Raw genomic sequence first — 14,247 nt, 5'->3', positions numbered from 1 at the left:
AAAAAGAAAAGAAAAGAAAAGAAATTCTGTAGTTCATGGCCACATGGATAGAACTGAGTCTTCCCAAAGCATAACACATTACCAGGCACTGAGGTTATGCTAGGTAACCATCTAAGGGATAGAAAGCTTCCAAAACTGTTCAAGAGAGACCCCAGGAACAAGGGGACCCATCTGGCCACTTCTTACAACTGTCCTCAAATCCTAATGGGCAGCGGCACTGTGTATGAAAGACCAAACCCTGCCACTCAGGAACAATTCTGTTTACATCGGGGCTGCCTGCCATGCACCTTTGAGACAAGATAGCTGAGTGTCGGACCAAAGACAGACAGAACCCAGCTTTTCAGAATAGGCTCCTCTCCCACCCTGAAAGCCTGCATGTGTGCTCTGAGGTGTGTGTGGGACAGGACTGAATCAGCCCAAGGTGTGGCTTGCCTGAATCAAAAGTACAGTTTCAATGACAACTAGCACTCAGGCTGCACCCCGAGTTCCTCAATCAGATCCCATAACACTCTTCATCAGATACCAGAACTAACCCCTGCTCACAGGAGAGGATTCTGAGCCTTAGAGATGATAGGCAGAGCTCATAACATTTCACAGTAAGCTGAAACTACAGCGTGAACCCAAGTCGATTCCAACTCATACTATGAACTACTTCTTTGTGCAATGCAGAGTGCCACCCAGTGGCCTGTCTTCTATTTGGCATTATGTCAGAGGCAGTCCACAGGAACACTGTGAAGGATGAAGCTCTGAGACCTAGAGTATGCTTAAATAGGGCGCTGCTTGCTTCATGTGACAGACAGTCCTGGTCTGGTCCCATCAAAGCAGCAGCAACAGTGTGTGTGTGTGTGTGTGTGTGTGTGTGTGCGCGCGCGCGCGTCTAACTTTCCATCACATGCTATTGTAGTATATTAAATGATGGTCTCTACTACCCCCAGAACTCTTTACTCACAGCCTGTGATGGATGATGACCTTGTTTGGTAAAATGACTTTGCAAGTTAAAGATCTTGAGATGAGAGCATTCTGGATTACCTAGGTGGGTCCTAGATCCAATGACAAGTATCTGGACAATAGAAGAGGGCTGAGGGCGTGGCACAGCAGTAAACCACATACTTCAGGCCAAGAGCCAAATTCCCCAGCACAGATATCTGGGGTGGGAAAGAAGACAGGCACGTGGAGATGGCCTTGGGAAGTCAGAAGTAGTCACTAGGCATGTGCCAGGAAGCCCTGGGCTACCCAAGTGAGAAGTGTCACAGAAGCGTCCTCTGGCTACTATTGCCAACATCTTGATTTTAGACTTCTAGTCTCCAGAAATAGATGATAAATTCCTGTTTTTTTAAGTCCTCAGTTTGTGGTCATTTGTCTCAGCAGTCACAGGAAACTAACCTACACTATATTCTTAGCAATCCATGGATAGGCCCTTCTCTCCAATGACCACACAGCTTTACCTGTGTTTCGCCAGACACCTTGCATAGTCACTGGCACACAACATGTCAGTGTTTGTCAAATGAACATATCCATATGTCCTAGGAGGCTGACGACAATGTTAGATGTGTTTCTGGAAGCTTCCTATCTGGAGGATGACACAGGCCTAGGCCAGGGAACCGCACCACAGATTCATCTTAAGGTACCACATTGAGCTCAGCCCTCAGATCCAAGGGATGTATGGCTGAGCCTCATAGAGACCAGGGACCACTGCCTGAACAGGCAAATCTAAGACATACTGTAGGGCTGAAGATAGGATGAGATATCCATGCAGTGGCTGTCGGCAGACACAAAAGGCCCTCTCCTTGTCCCTTCCCTCTCTGTCTTCCAATGGTCTCGGTATTTGAGATCATTGAAACCCTTAGAATTATCAGAACGCTCTGTTCAGGAAATCTTCAGGCACTACGGTGCTTCACAAAGGCTGGTGCATCCCCATACTAATGCATAGGCCACTTATCACTTCTCTCTATTGGATCTTCCCTGAAAAAGCTGGCAAGGCTGACCTGTGTGCTAAGCAGTTTTCTCACCGGGTGAATCACAAAGAGCTGGAGCACAAAGTGTGGCCACACCTACAAAGGAAGCTCAACTTTCCTGCCAGCCGCAGTCTTCCTCCTAATGCATCTGAGTGATCTACACTTACTTCCCCTCCGCTTCATTTAAAACCTTCCTTAAACTGTGCTTCATCTTGAGCCACAGAATAAATTTTTCAAAGGCCCCACGAAGACCCTGGAATATAACGGTTGTATTACTACTAAATCAAAAGGCCTTCTTCCCCTGTCCTCACCCAGCAATGCCATCCCAACTCTGTATCCCTAACTCTCTGCTACCGTGGATCAGGTGAGCACTGTTGTAAGGCTTGGGTTTCTGTGACTTAGATCTGATGGGACTATTTTCCTGGGTCAGGACTTGGTGTTTAGCCATTTGTTGTGCAAGAACAAACCTTCCCGATGTTACACAGTTGCAAAATGCCCTCTGAAAGCATGCGTTCACCAGAGTGGAAGAGAGCTCATCCTGGTCCTTGTGGCAGATCACCTTGGGTAAGTAAACAGTGTCTCTGTGACAAAACACACAGGAAAGAGGGACCGTGGGGTTCTCCTCAGCATGAGCTGTCTTCTAAGATCCTCTCCATAGTGTGGAGGGTGCACAGGGTCACTCACTTCTGGCTCCACGCCAGCATATTCATCTCAGCACCGGCTTAGGGAGCAGCAAGATCTCCGAATGATGCTGACACCCCACTCACTCTTTTAGGGGAAGCTGTCTTTCCTGTCTGCGGCACTTCCTTTGAAAGTCCTCAGTCATAACAAATTTCATCCTTTGAGAATAGATTTGAACTTTGAGAAGAGACAAAAAAAAATTGGCTGGAGCCATGTCTAATGAATAAAGTGGGTGTTCAAATCTCATTACATCATTTTAAGTGAAAAATGAAGCCTGACTATAAAATAATGTGACTGCTTTCCCTACGTGGCCCATAAACCAGTGGCCTGAAAAATAATTCCCACAGAGGCGTTTCGAAAGGCTCTGAGCACTGGACACGTGACTGGAGTTAAGTGCAGGGTCCCAGAGAGGCCACGTGTCAGGGAACAATACTAACTGGGATGTGGAAGCTCAGCTGTGTTTGTTAAGAGAGAAATCTGATTGCTTATGCTCATGAGAAGCGGGGAGAAGTTATTCTCCTGGAGACACTGACACTGGCCCTTCTCTTCTTCATAGCCTTGTCTGCTTGGCAGAAAGTGACTGAGAACTTTCTCACCTGCAGCAAGCCTTTGCCAGCCTTGCTCCCCTTAAACATAGACACATATAGGACCATGCCCCAGGCTGGACCTGCCACAGACATCGTTTTCCCTCAGCATCACCTCTTAGCACACCTAGATGATTGCTTGGGTGTGTCACGATACCCCATCCATCAGGAAGGCCCTTGGGAATGAAGACATCGCCACTGTGGCTCTAGTGTGTAGGCAGTGTGACCACCACTATGTGCTTACTGCTGCACTTTGGCTCCTGAGTGTCCCCAAAGCCCCATGTGCTAAAAGCTTGGTCTCCAACATGGTATTTGTACAAGGAAGTAGAACCTTCGAGAGGAAGGGCCTGAGAAGAGGGTGTGCCTCTCTCCTCAGAAGCTTGTGGACTCCAGCCTCTTTCTGCATCTCTCTGCTCCCGGCTTGTGATATATGCATCATTTTGGTCTACTGCATGTACCAACATAAACTGTCTTCCCACAGAGCCTGCCAGCAGTGAGTGTGCCTGGCCTCAGACAGGAACTTCTAAAACTCTGAGTCAAAATAAACCTTTGTGCTTTATAAGCAGCCCAGGGACGTGAGCAGAGCAGGCCAGCAGCCCACTGAGTCTATAAGGGACCATGGACTCACAGCCTGCAAAAGCAACCCCTTCTTCCTAGTCCCACCTCTCATGAAAAGAAGCCTCTGAAAGGGTGCAGGGGATGCTCAGCGCTGTTCACTATCCAAGGTGCAAAGAGGTTGGGGGAAAAAAGTTCCTCTCAGAGAGCAGGACCAGGGTTCCCCTGAGCCCATCCTTGACCAGGGCAGAGAATCGGTGTCACTTGCCAGCAGAGTGAACACATCTATGGCTGACACTGCTCAGCACATGTCTACATATAACTGCACAAAACTCTTCCTTCTCTCCCAACCTACCGACAGTATTCTACCCACCTACCTGTACACACACACCTGTGGCTATACAGTTACGTTCTTACACATATTAGTTACTGGATGCTGCGCTTCGAGGGGCCATCCACAGCCCGATGGAGGGAACACCAGACACCTAGAGAAGGAGAACTGATCTGACTGCACTGCTGGAAGCATCTGGGCTACTTGAGCTGGGGGTGGGGATGGAGGTGGGGATGGGTGGGGGTAGTGTAACAGTGGGTAAGGTGATTTATGTGGACAATAAAGCAATGGACTGAGGCAGGGATTTGAATTTTCTCTTCTCTCTCCTAAGTTATACAAGCAATTTAGCTAACCACATGCCTAATATACAGTGTAACATGTGCTAGAGGACATGTGTCCTTTGGAGGACATGTGTTAGGCTTATTCTGGGCCCAGGACACTATTGGGACGTTAAGAAGCAGGCCTACTAGTATTTAGTAGGTTGGTGCCCTTGAGTGGGACAGTGGGATCCAGCCACAACCTTTGCACTAGGCCATAAACAGCATGCGCTTCCTCTACCATACACCAGAGAACCCACCATGACATACTGTGACACTACAGACCCATTGCAGTGGGGCCAACAGTCCACCCACTGAAAATTCTCAAAGATGAGCCAAATGAACCTTTCCCCCTTTGAAGCTGACTCCACCCAGGCGTTTGTTGCTATAATGGAAAGACAGTTCATAACACATCTCTTTCCACTGCCTACCACCCAAACACGGGTAAGAGCAAGCGGAGTGCATAGGGAGTCATCTGCAGTCAGGTGGGCAAGCATAACCTCATGCATGAGCAGAATGGCAAAGCCACTGGACCACAGGAGTCCAGGCCCAACCTGCAAGCACCCACCATTCCAAGAAAGAAAAACTCCTATCTTCTTTAAGTCATGCCTATTTATCTATTGAGTCTCTTACCATAGCTTAACCTACATAGTCATACAAATTAGTTGGATTGCCATATAGACTGCATAGTATATACAATGTTCACTTCAGGGCCCACCTCAGAGTATCAATCTCCAGAGTAGCCAAACTGAGCTACAGTGGGAGGGGCCAGCGTTGTTGGAACAACACAAGAGATTTCAAACATAAGGCAGGTAGAAAGTCCCAAAGCCATCATGTTCCAATTTACCCATGTTAAATTACAATCCATGGGCTCCCCACAGGTGCAGCTCCAGGGTAATGGCAAATCTGCAATGTAGTCACAGTGCAGAAGTAGTTCCCTTGCAAGAATTTAGCTAACTACAACTGACACACACTGAGGAAGAGGGAAATGTCAACAACATGGGCAGTTGTACCACTGTGTCATTCACAGACCACAGGCCCTCGCTCAGCCCTGTTCCTTATACAGCTGTGAGTATTAGCCTAGTCCTGCTGTCCTCTACAGCTGAATATACTGGACTGTGTGTTTTTCTATGCATCAGTGCAAAGGACTGAAGAGTGATTTGGCTATACCGAAGTGTCACCTTTCACTCTAATGTGATACAGCATAACTTCCCATATGAATTGGAGGTTGACTACTGTCCCCACTGACTCCTGAGAGGCGAGGACAGCTGGTCCTTGGATTACAGGCATCTAGCTCAGTTTCCATTTTTTAATAGGGACCATTAAGAGAAAGAAACCTCCTCTTGTGAATTTTAATCCTTCTTTCACACAATGATTACAAAACTAGTTTTGATTCAATCCAGGAGTGGTGAAAATGGCCTAACTCCAGGTGCCCATGGCCTTTCTGTTTAAAGTCACTTAGACCTGCTGTGGTTCTTAGACACCTGGACTGGAAACCTGGCATGTACAACACTGTCCTGAGAACGCATCTCTGAAAGTAACATGCAAGCCCACTGAGTCTAGTAGGGGATGGATATCAAATCAAAAGGGCTTCTGTTGCTCCGCCATGACCCCACCCATTGTAACCTGGAAGGAAAACACATTTTGTGCTGAGCCACTTTTCTTCAGAGCAACTGAACACAAATTCAAGCATTCCTCGACATAGTAAGCTGTGCCGGGTATCACGTTCCATGTGACATTAGAGAGTAGAAAAGGAAGAAGTCAGCTAAATTTGGGAAGACAGTTCTCTATGTCGTAGATGGCCATACACAACCAATGTCATGTGTGTTGGTATTCACCAAAGTTGTTCTATCTGGGGTCCTCTTGTAAATGCATAGAATTCATCTGAATATCAGAGCCCTGGCAGTCCATCCGCATAGCCTAATCCAGTGTCCTCAAACACTGAATGAGGATGACATCACAACCCCTGGAGCCATTTTCTCTTACATCTACTCACTTTTGTTTATGGCTGGCCTTTTGTTGTTGTTAGGAGACAATGTCCCACTTAGTAATCCATGCTGGCCTTGAACTTACAGGCTTCTTGTCTTAGCCTCCAGACTGCTGAGATTATGGGCATGTGCCGCTGTGCCCCATGACATATACTTATTTATAGAAAAGATCAACTGTATGAAATATCAGAAGACCGAAGTCCCAGTTCCAACACCACCAAGAATCTGGACAAGTGAACCACGTTTCATGACCACAGTTCATGGTTTAAGTAATGCACCTGGCATAGCCTTCTCCAGTTCTAGGCTGGAGAGTACAGTTGCCACTTATCAAGGAAACTTCTCTTTGCAACAGATAGAGACCATTATAGAAAAAAACAAAACAATAAAATCCCAGTGCTGTGGAGCCCAGTCCCAATGGATAAATCTTCAATACAATTCCTGCACCTAAGGCTGGGAGATCATGGCAAAGGGGGAGAAAGGAAATGTTGTTAGAGCCAGAGGATCAGGAAGTTTGCTGTGAGATTGTGTTCCCTAAAAACTTCAGAAGCTACACCCAAAAGTCTCACCAACATGGCTGCTTAACTGTAAACTGAATAAGACTACAACAGGCATGCTAAAGTGCATGGGGAAAGTTCATGACATGGCCTTGACCCTATGCCAAGCAACTAAGGGATGTTGACATTGGGGGGAAAGAGGAAAGAGCACACCAACTGGTTATTGAATACCAATGGTCAGCCCTGCAAATATACATACAAGTAACATTATACAGCCTTAGCAGGTTTTGTGTGTGTATGTGTGTGTCTGTGTGTGTGTGTGTGTGTGTGTGTGTGTATGTAACAGCAATTAAAGAAGAAAGAGGCCATGAATTTGAGAGAGAAAGGAAGAGTATGAAAAGGCTTAGAGGGAGGAAAGGGAAGGGGAAAATGATGTAATTACATCATAATCTCGCTGGGATATTGATTATGTTAATCCATTTTCTGTAATTATAGTGAAATGCTTAAAGTGAATACAGTACGAGGAAAGGGACTGAGTTAGCATGAACTTTTGCAGATGGACAGTCAGAGCAAGTTCTCATTACCATTTCACAGCAGCTCACAGGGCTGCCCTTCTGTGTTGGCTCCTTTTCTGTCACTTAACACAAGTTAAGGTCATGGGAGAGGAGACTAAATTAAGAAAAACGCTCCAGTGTGACTAGGCTGTAAACAAGCTTGTAGGGCATTTTCTTAATTGTGATGGATGGGGGCGGGCCCAGCCCACTGTGGGTGGTACCATCCCTAGGCTGAGCAATCCTTGGTAAACGAGCTATACCCTGCCCCAGGTCTGTCTGCACCAGCTCCTAGCTCCAGCTTCCTACCTTGCTTAAGTCCCTTCCTTGATTTCTCTCCATGATGAGCCATGCTGTGGAAGATAAATCGTTCCCTCCCCAAGTCACAGTCACAAAAACCCCAACTGCGACACCCTCTGTGCTCATTTCTATCCTAAGGACAACAGTTGAGAAAAGCCTTCTCCAAACTCAACACCGAAGGTTGTCCTTCATGGACCCTGAAAACTTACTTATCACACGAGGCAGTGATTTTTAAACACGGGGAAGGAGCTCCCCATACATGAGCTCAGCTCTGAATCAGGTAAAGTCAGGCTAGGACTGGGCATCCAGCCAAGTGTTCCAGGGAGCTCCGGGGAGAGTGCACGGGGCAGTTCACACTTCTCTGCCTCACTTTCTTACACATGTGTGGCTGGGCCTATCAAGCCGCGCACTTTCCCCACATGTGTGAGAACTGGAATCCAGTCCCCTCACTAGAAGAAAAAGAGGTGAAGTTCAAGCTTTCCTCCCTAGAAGCTTCATAACCAGGGATGACTCTGCAGTACCTTAGCTCCTGCCCCCCCCCCCCAAAAAAAATGCACTACCACAAAACTACCATATTTCTACCCTGCTCTCTTAAGGGCCCATTTATTTATTTCTCCTATGAGTCATGTTTTCTAACAAAGCCCCTAGTGTCTCCCTTCTCCCCCACTAAGATGGTATATAAACCAGAAATTATAACTGTCCTGTCAGAACTAGTGAACAAGTGATCCTAACCATGGGCCATCTCCTCAGCCTCCTTTTTAGTCTTTAATGCTGTAGCAATAGACCACATTAAAGAAGAAAGGGCTATTCATTCATTATTTACAGAGAACACTTGTGAAAGTGAGGAAGAGAATTTCTCAAAAACAAACAAACAAAAAAAACCCATAAACTCAATAAAGTCTTATGTGACCAGGGGTTAGAGACGAGGCTCAGTGGTACAGCACTTGATCAATTCTGGTGAGGACCTGGAACCAATGCCCAACACTGAAAGATAAGAAACACAAACAAAAGCCGGGCGGTGGTGGCACACGCCTAAAATCCCAGCACTTGGGAGAGGCAGGCGGATTTCTGAGTTCAAGGCCAGCCTGGTCTACAGAGTGAGTTCCAGGACAGCCAGAGCAACAGAGAAAAACCCTGTCTCGAGAAAAACAAAAAAAGAAGAAAAAGAAAAAAAAAGAAAAGAAACACAATGTAGCAAAGATTATTCATAACAAAGTTCCAGCCTCTATGGCTGGAACCGCTACTCCTGCCTACCCTTCCTGCTGCTCTCCTCTCCTGAGAGGTGGGCGCCTGCAGGTCATAGCCTCTGTTCCTGTGCTAAGAAGAGAGCTTCCTCCATAAAAGGCTGCAGTGCAAGCATCAGGACCAGAGTTCCATTGGCAGAAATTCCCCACAAAAATCCCAGCTGAGCTTGCAATCCCAGTGCTGGAGAAGCAGAAACAGGAAGAGCCCGGGGGACTTCCTGGCCAGCCAACCTCGATGGCTTATCAAGTTCCTGGCCAAAGAGAGAACCTATATCAAAAAACAGAGTGGATGGTGCCTAAAGATCACCTGAGGTTGTCCTCTGATCTCTACATGCATGTATACACATGTAACCAGATAAAGACACGCACACGCACGCGCGCACGCGCACACACACAGACAGAGACACACACACACACACACACACACACACAGTGGGGGGAGGGGAGGGAAGGAGGGAGACAAAGAGAGACAGAGATAAAGACAGAGTCGAGTCAGTTCAGCCTCACTCTTTTCAATTCCAGAATGTTCTCTCTTTTATAATTCTGCTTTTTTTTCTATGTGTCTGTATCTCTTCTGGTCAACCCCTCTGGGAAACCAGGAAAAAAAAATAATCTAAGTGAAAAAAGACATTATCTTCTTCAGCCTGGTATTTAACGCTGATTGAAAATCAGAAAGTATGAACTACTGAAAAATCATTCAAAAGTTGCTGGTAATTAAGAACAATTAAGAAGCAGGAAGTTATTAAACTTTTTAAACGTAGAGTCTATAACAAAGTGACTCAAAGAAGTCTCTCTGCTAAGCCAGGCCTATCCCAAAGATACAGCACAGCTTACCGGGCTCTCTGGCTAGCCAGATGTGCTCTCACTGGCTAGCCAGATGTGCTTGGGGAGTTCCAAGCCAGTGAGAGAGCCCGTGTCAAGGAAAAATATAAATGGCGCATGAGGAACAACATTCTGGTCTCTAAACACATACATGTGCATATACATGGAGGCACACCTACACACACATACATATGCACCCACCCATATAAACACACGCCAAAACAGAGGTAGTCATCCCAAATGGGGAGACAACAGAGTTCTCAAGTTCTGGTTGACATGATCTGTGATCACAGGAGCCTTCATGTCTGGGTCAGCATATTTCAGGCCCATTTTGGTACCCAGCCCGCTCAGACAGCTCTTTCCTGAGTGTACAGATTGTGGACAAGAAATCTGTTTCCATGTTTTTGCTTTGTATCTGTGATGGCAACATTGTCTACATTGTTGATCACTGATTGACCATTCAGGGCAACCAGACAAGAAGTCATCAAACACTACCTTTGGTCCACATACTGTTTAAGTACAGTCTGAATTTTCTAGTCACCAGGTCCACACTCCTGGGTTTAATCAATCAAGGGCTGATAATATTCAGAAAGAACAAAAATAATGAAATAAAATATAATCCAGAAGCCAGTGAGATAGCTTTGCAGGTAAGAGCATTTGTTGCTAAGCATTAGTTCCCAAGACCCACATGGTAGGAAAGAGTCAAATCCCATAGTTGTCCCACTTCCACATGCTTACTGAGACACATGTATCCACATACACACATATACACAAATAAACATTAAAAAGGAATGAGACAAATGTGAACACCGACATTCTATACTCACACAGCACCGCATCTATGCCATATTTAGTTTTCTAATATAGAGATGACTTAAGGTAAATGCATGGACTATAAGCAGATAAGCATCTCGTCTTACAGGAACCTCACTATACAATAACCAATTCGAGAGAACAGCAATAGTGAAGCACTTTTTAATATACCATTCTGCAGACAGAGACAGCAGCACAGAGAAAAGACAAAAATGGCTGCTGTGCTGATTTGACACAAGTCAGTGTTTTTTTAAAGTTCCCGACTGTGTCCTGTTCTCTTTTTTCCCGTAGGCCAGTACTCCAGAGAGGTACAGTCTTCAGTTCTTCTAGCATAGCTGCTTTCCCAAATTCCCTATCCTCCTGGTTCAGAACACAAAGCCTTACCTGGTGGTGAACACCACCCAAGGGGGCCTGAAACTACCCCTTTTTCTCATCACAGCTCAGTCAAGGTGCAGCCTGCCTGCAACTTTTCAGCTTTCAGAATGTTCAGACAAGCAGGTGCCAGCTAGCAGCTATCAGAGAGAGGCCCAGGTCCCCTGCTTATCCGCCACTCTCTGATGAGCTCTAGCTGCACCTCATGCTAAAAATAGACTGTAACAATTTATTCTTACAAACGTAATCTTTTACAGGATTTGCTAAGTGCAGAGGTCCTGGACTGATACCCCTGAGTATACTTCATGTACTCAAGACCTTCATGGTCCTGTCTTAAGCTTACTCTCCAATGGGCACATAAGACCTGCAAACATAACTTTATTGGAATTGGATTAATCTATTCTAGGGGTATCTATGAGAAAGGGGCAGTAGCTTTCTGAAGATATGATCTTAAATGAATCACACATTTACACCCCCGAGGAGAAGTGATATTTAAGAGAATCAGAGCAGCAAGCTGGGGACAAAGACCTATGGCATGGCTAGGGTCCAGCAGGCAATCTAGGATGGTGAGAAGGTTCAGTGACGTGATCAAGACAAGGGATGACACTGTTAAGTGCAAAGTCAGCCAAATGCAGGGGGTAGGTGAAGACCTATGACAGCGCTACACAGAATGAGCAAGCAGAGTCATCATCCCCGAGGGGGGCCGTTTTAGCCAAAAGGTGGAAGCAACAGAAGTTAGATGGCAGTAAGGTGGTGAGTGGACAGGGTGCGAATTGGTGGATACAGCAACTATTAGAGTTTGGAAAAGAGTGAAGAGCAACAGGCCAGTGGCTAAAGCCTGATGATGCTTAGTAACTTTTTGTTTTTTGTCTTAACTCTTTCCTTTCCACTCCACAGTACTCCCAAAGTGACAGGCATCCATTTGAACCCTATAACTCACACTATACCAAAAGCTCCTAAGGACAAGGCGCATTCCTGACTGTGAGCCTCTTTCCCCTACACATTCGTTGTGCTGGGCATAGGCCAGGGCACTGCAGAATGAGGCCTCTGTGAGCAAGGGCCGAGATGAAGGGATCCCTCCCCACAGCTGATTGTCCTCTCTCCCCATATGGAAAGCTGTGGTGGTCTGAACACTCAGGGGCATAGTAATAAAAGTCCCAACTTCTTTCACTGTTTGTAAATGTTTGACCCATCCAGTTGAGATCTTGAAAACTGGGAAAAAAAGGTCCTGCAATTTAAGGCCCCTTAATTTTCAGAAGCCACTCAAGTGGGGCTGGCAGGTTTGTGCTGGATTCAATGTTCCCGTTAGAGTTCTGGCAAATTCTTTAACCTGCCCAGGCTTTTTAGTACTCTCGCGGTGACTTTAAAGTAACTCATAATAGCATCTTCCTTATAGGGCTTCAAGAGGATTCTTGAGACACGCCAGTGAAATGCTTGTCATGGTGCTTGGCAAGACAGCTTGAAATAAGTTAAAACACAAGTAATTGTTGAAGGGAATGAGCCCCACAGGAGCTGAGAAAAAGTCCAGTGTTATTTTAAATATACAAAGAAAACGTGTTCCTTAAAACTTCTTTTAAAATACCTTGTAGAAACAAATAACCAATTCCAAATCCACATTTACAAATCATCAGATTTATAGGAGAAAAAAAAAGTTTCACCTCTCTAGTGGACCTGCTCAATTAAGACAGTTAACCTCCTTAACCAGGGGGCGGAACCGGGGGCGTTGCATTAATTTCCTGGCCTGTCAGGCCAGCTTGCATAAGAGAGCCCTTGGGTATATTGTTACTGCTTTAATGAAAATTCAGGTCCAGCCCCCTTGGTGGAACATGTCCAGCAGAGACTGGACTTTTCAAAAGCCTGAGCCCAGGCAGCAGGCCCAGCAGAGGATGAAGCGCCTTTCCCAAACCAACCAGAGGGTAAAGAGAGAGGCTTGGCACCTGCCTGCCCAGATCGCTGGCTTGCCACACCGGGGGTATGAGTGCTCTGGTCACCCCGGCCCTCCCAACGCCAGGCCTCGAGCCCAGCGGGAGGTGCCCCAATCCCACACCAGAATAGCACAGCGCCACGCAGGGTCTGCACGGCGGGCTCACCTTTCCCGGCAAAGCCATTGCGAAACTTGCAGGGGAGGGGGTAGAGGCGGAGGTAGTGCCAAGGTCAAGGGAGCGTGCGCGGGGCGGGGACGGGATGGTGGCGCGCACGGAAGCGCCGGCCCAGAGAAGCCCGCACGTCGCACACGCTCAGCCCGGCCTGCGCGTCCCTTACCCCGTTGGCTGCGGCGATGCGTACGATGAGCTGGATGGCCTCGGTCATGTAGAAGCGGCCGTCCCCGCCCACAACCAGCGTGGCCTCCTGCCTCAGCGCCGGCTCCACAGTGGAGACGATGCTCTGGATGAAATTCTCCGCGTAGTTGGCGTTGCTCTGGAACACCTTCACTCGCTTCCGCAACCCGCTGGTGCCCGGCTTCTGATCCGGGTATGCCTGCGTCTTCACTGTCACGATCTTCACCATGGTGGCGGTTGGCAGAGAGACGACAGTGGCTGCGACTCTGGCTGCTGCCGAGGGCTCCGGTCCGCTCCGCTCTACTCCTGGAAACGCCGGCCGAGGGCCTGCCCACGGCCCGCCCACTTCGCCAAAGTCCGGCTGCCTGGGATGGGGGATGGGTCACGGGGTCGAGAGGGGCGGAGTCTCCCCGACTGACACCTCTTCCCTACCTGAGCCAATGTTCTATATAAAGAAACTAGCTCTCTAACTGGAGAGCAGAGCTTGATGTAGGTATCGATCGTAGTGCAAGGACGAAGAGTTCAGCCCGTTCCTGTGATTGGACTAGAGTATCACGTATAAATTCTAGAAGCCGGTCTAAAAGACCGAAATGCCATCCTCTGACCTTTTTTCTACAAGTACAGGCTCAACCCCAAAGTTGAATTCGGCTTTCTACTTTTTATGTGTTTACTGTGGGTCACATGCTACTTCATTCGAGATTGTGGATATCCTAAGAACTGATTTGTTTATAGTTTCTAGATCTTCCAAAAGCATGGGTTTTATTTTTCCGTGCTTCTGCTCACAACATTAAAAAATTCCGATAATAAAATCCTTCCTCACAGGTTAAGTATGAGAGCCACTTGAGGAGGAGGTTCAGCTCAGTTTGGGTCTGAACGAGGCAGGCAGGCTCTTACCAGGATTGGCCTGTCTGTTATCCATCACTTTTGACTACTAGGAAACTGAAACCTTGAGGGCAGCCTA

At 47.0% G+C, this 14,247-nt stretch overlaps 1 protein-coding gene across 2 annotated transcripts in view; it reads right to left on the bottom strand.

The window, feature by feature from the left end:
* The window catches only part of Pgm1 (phosphoglucomutase 1), a 59,338-nt gene extending 45,687 nt beyond the window's left edge, over nucleotides 1-13,651 (bottom strand). Inside the window, exon 1 of one of the 2 annotated variants that reach the window (XM_031377940.1) lies at nucleotides 13,270-13,651. In XM_031377940.1, coding sequence (XP_031233800.1) covers nucleotides 13,270-13,515 — 246 coding nt within the window. In that variant the 5' untranslated portion in view covers nucleotides 13,516-13,651. Of the gene's footprint in view, nucleotides 1-13,097; nucleotides 13,206-13,269 lie in introns of those variants that run through there. The other variant, XM_031377939.1, reaches the window with a different exon arrangement.
* Nucleotides 13,652-14,247: the final 596 nt, after the last annotated feature.

This window comes from Mastomys coucha, unplaced genomic scaffold (genome assembly GCF_008632895.1).
Source record: "Mastomys coucha isolate ucsf_1 unplaced genomic scaffold, UCSF_Mcou_1 pScaffold18, whole genome shotgun sequence".
NCBI lineage: Eukaryota > Metazoa > Chordata > Mammalia > Rodentia > Muridae > Mastomys > Mastomys coucha.
Note: the sequence above shows the minus strand (reverse complement) of the source record. Positions and strands in the feature narration are given on the sequence as shown.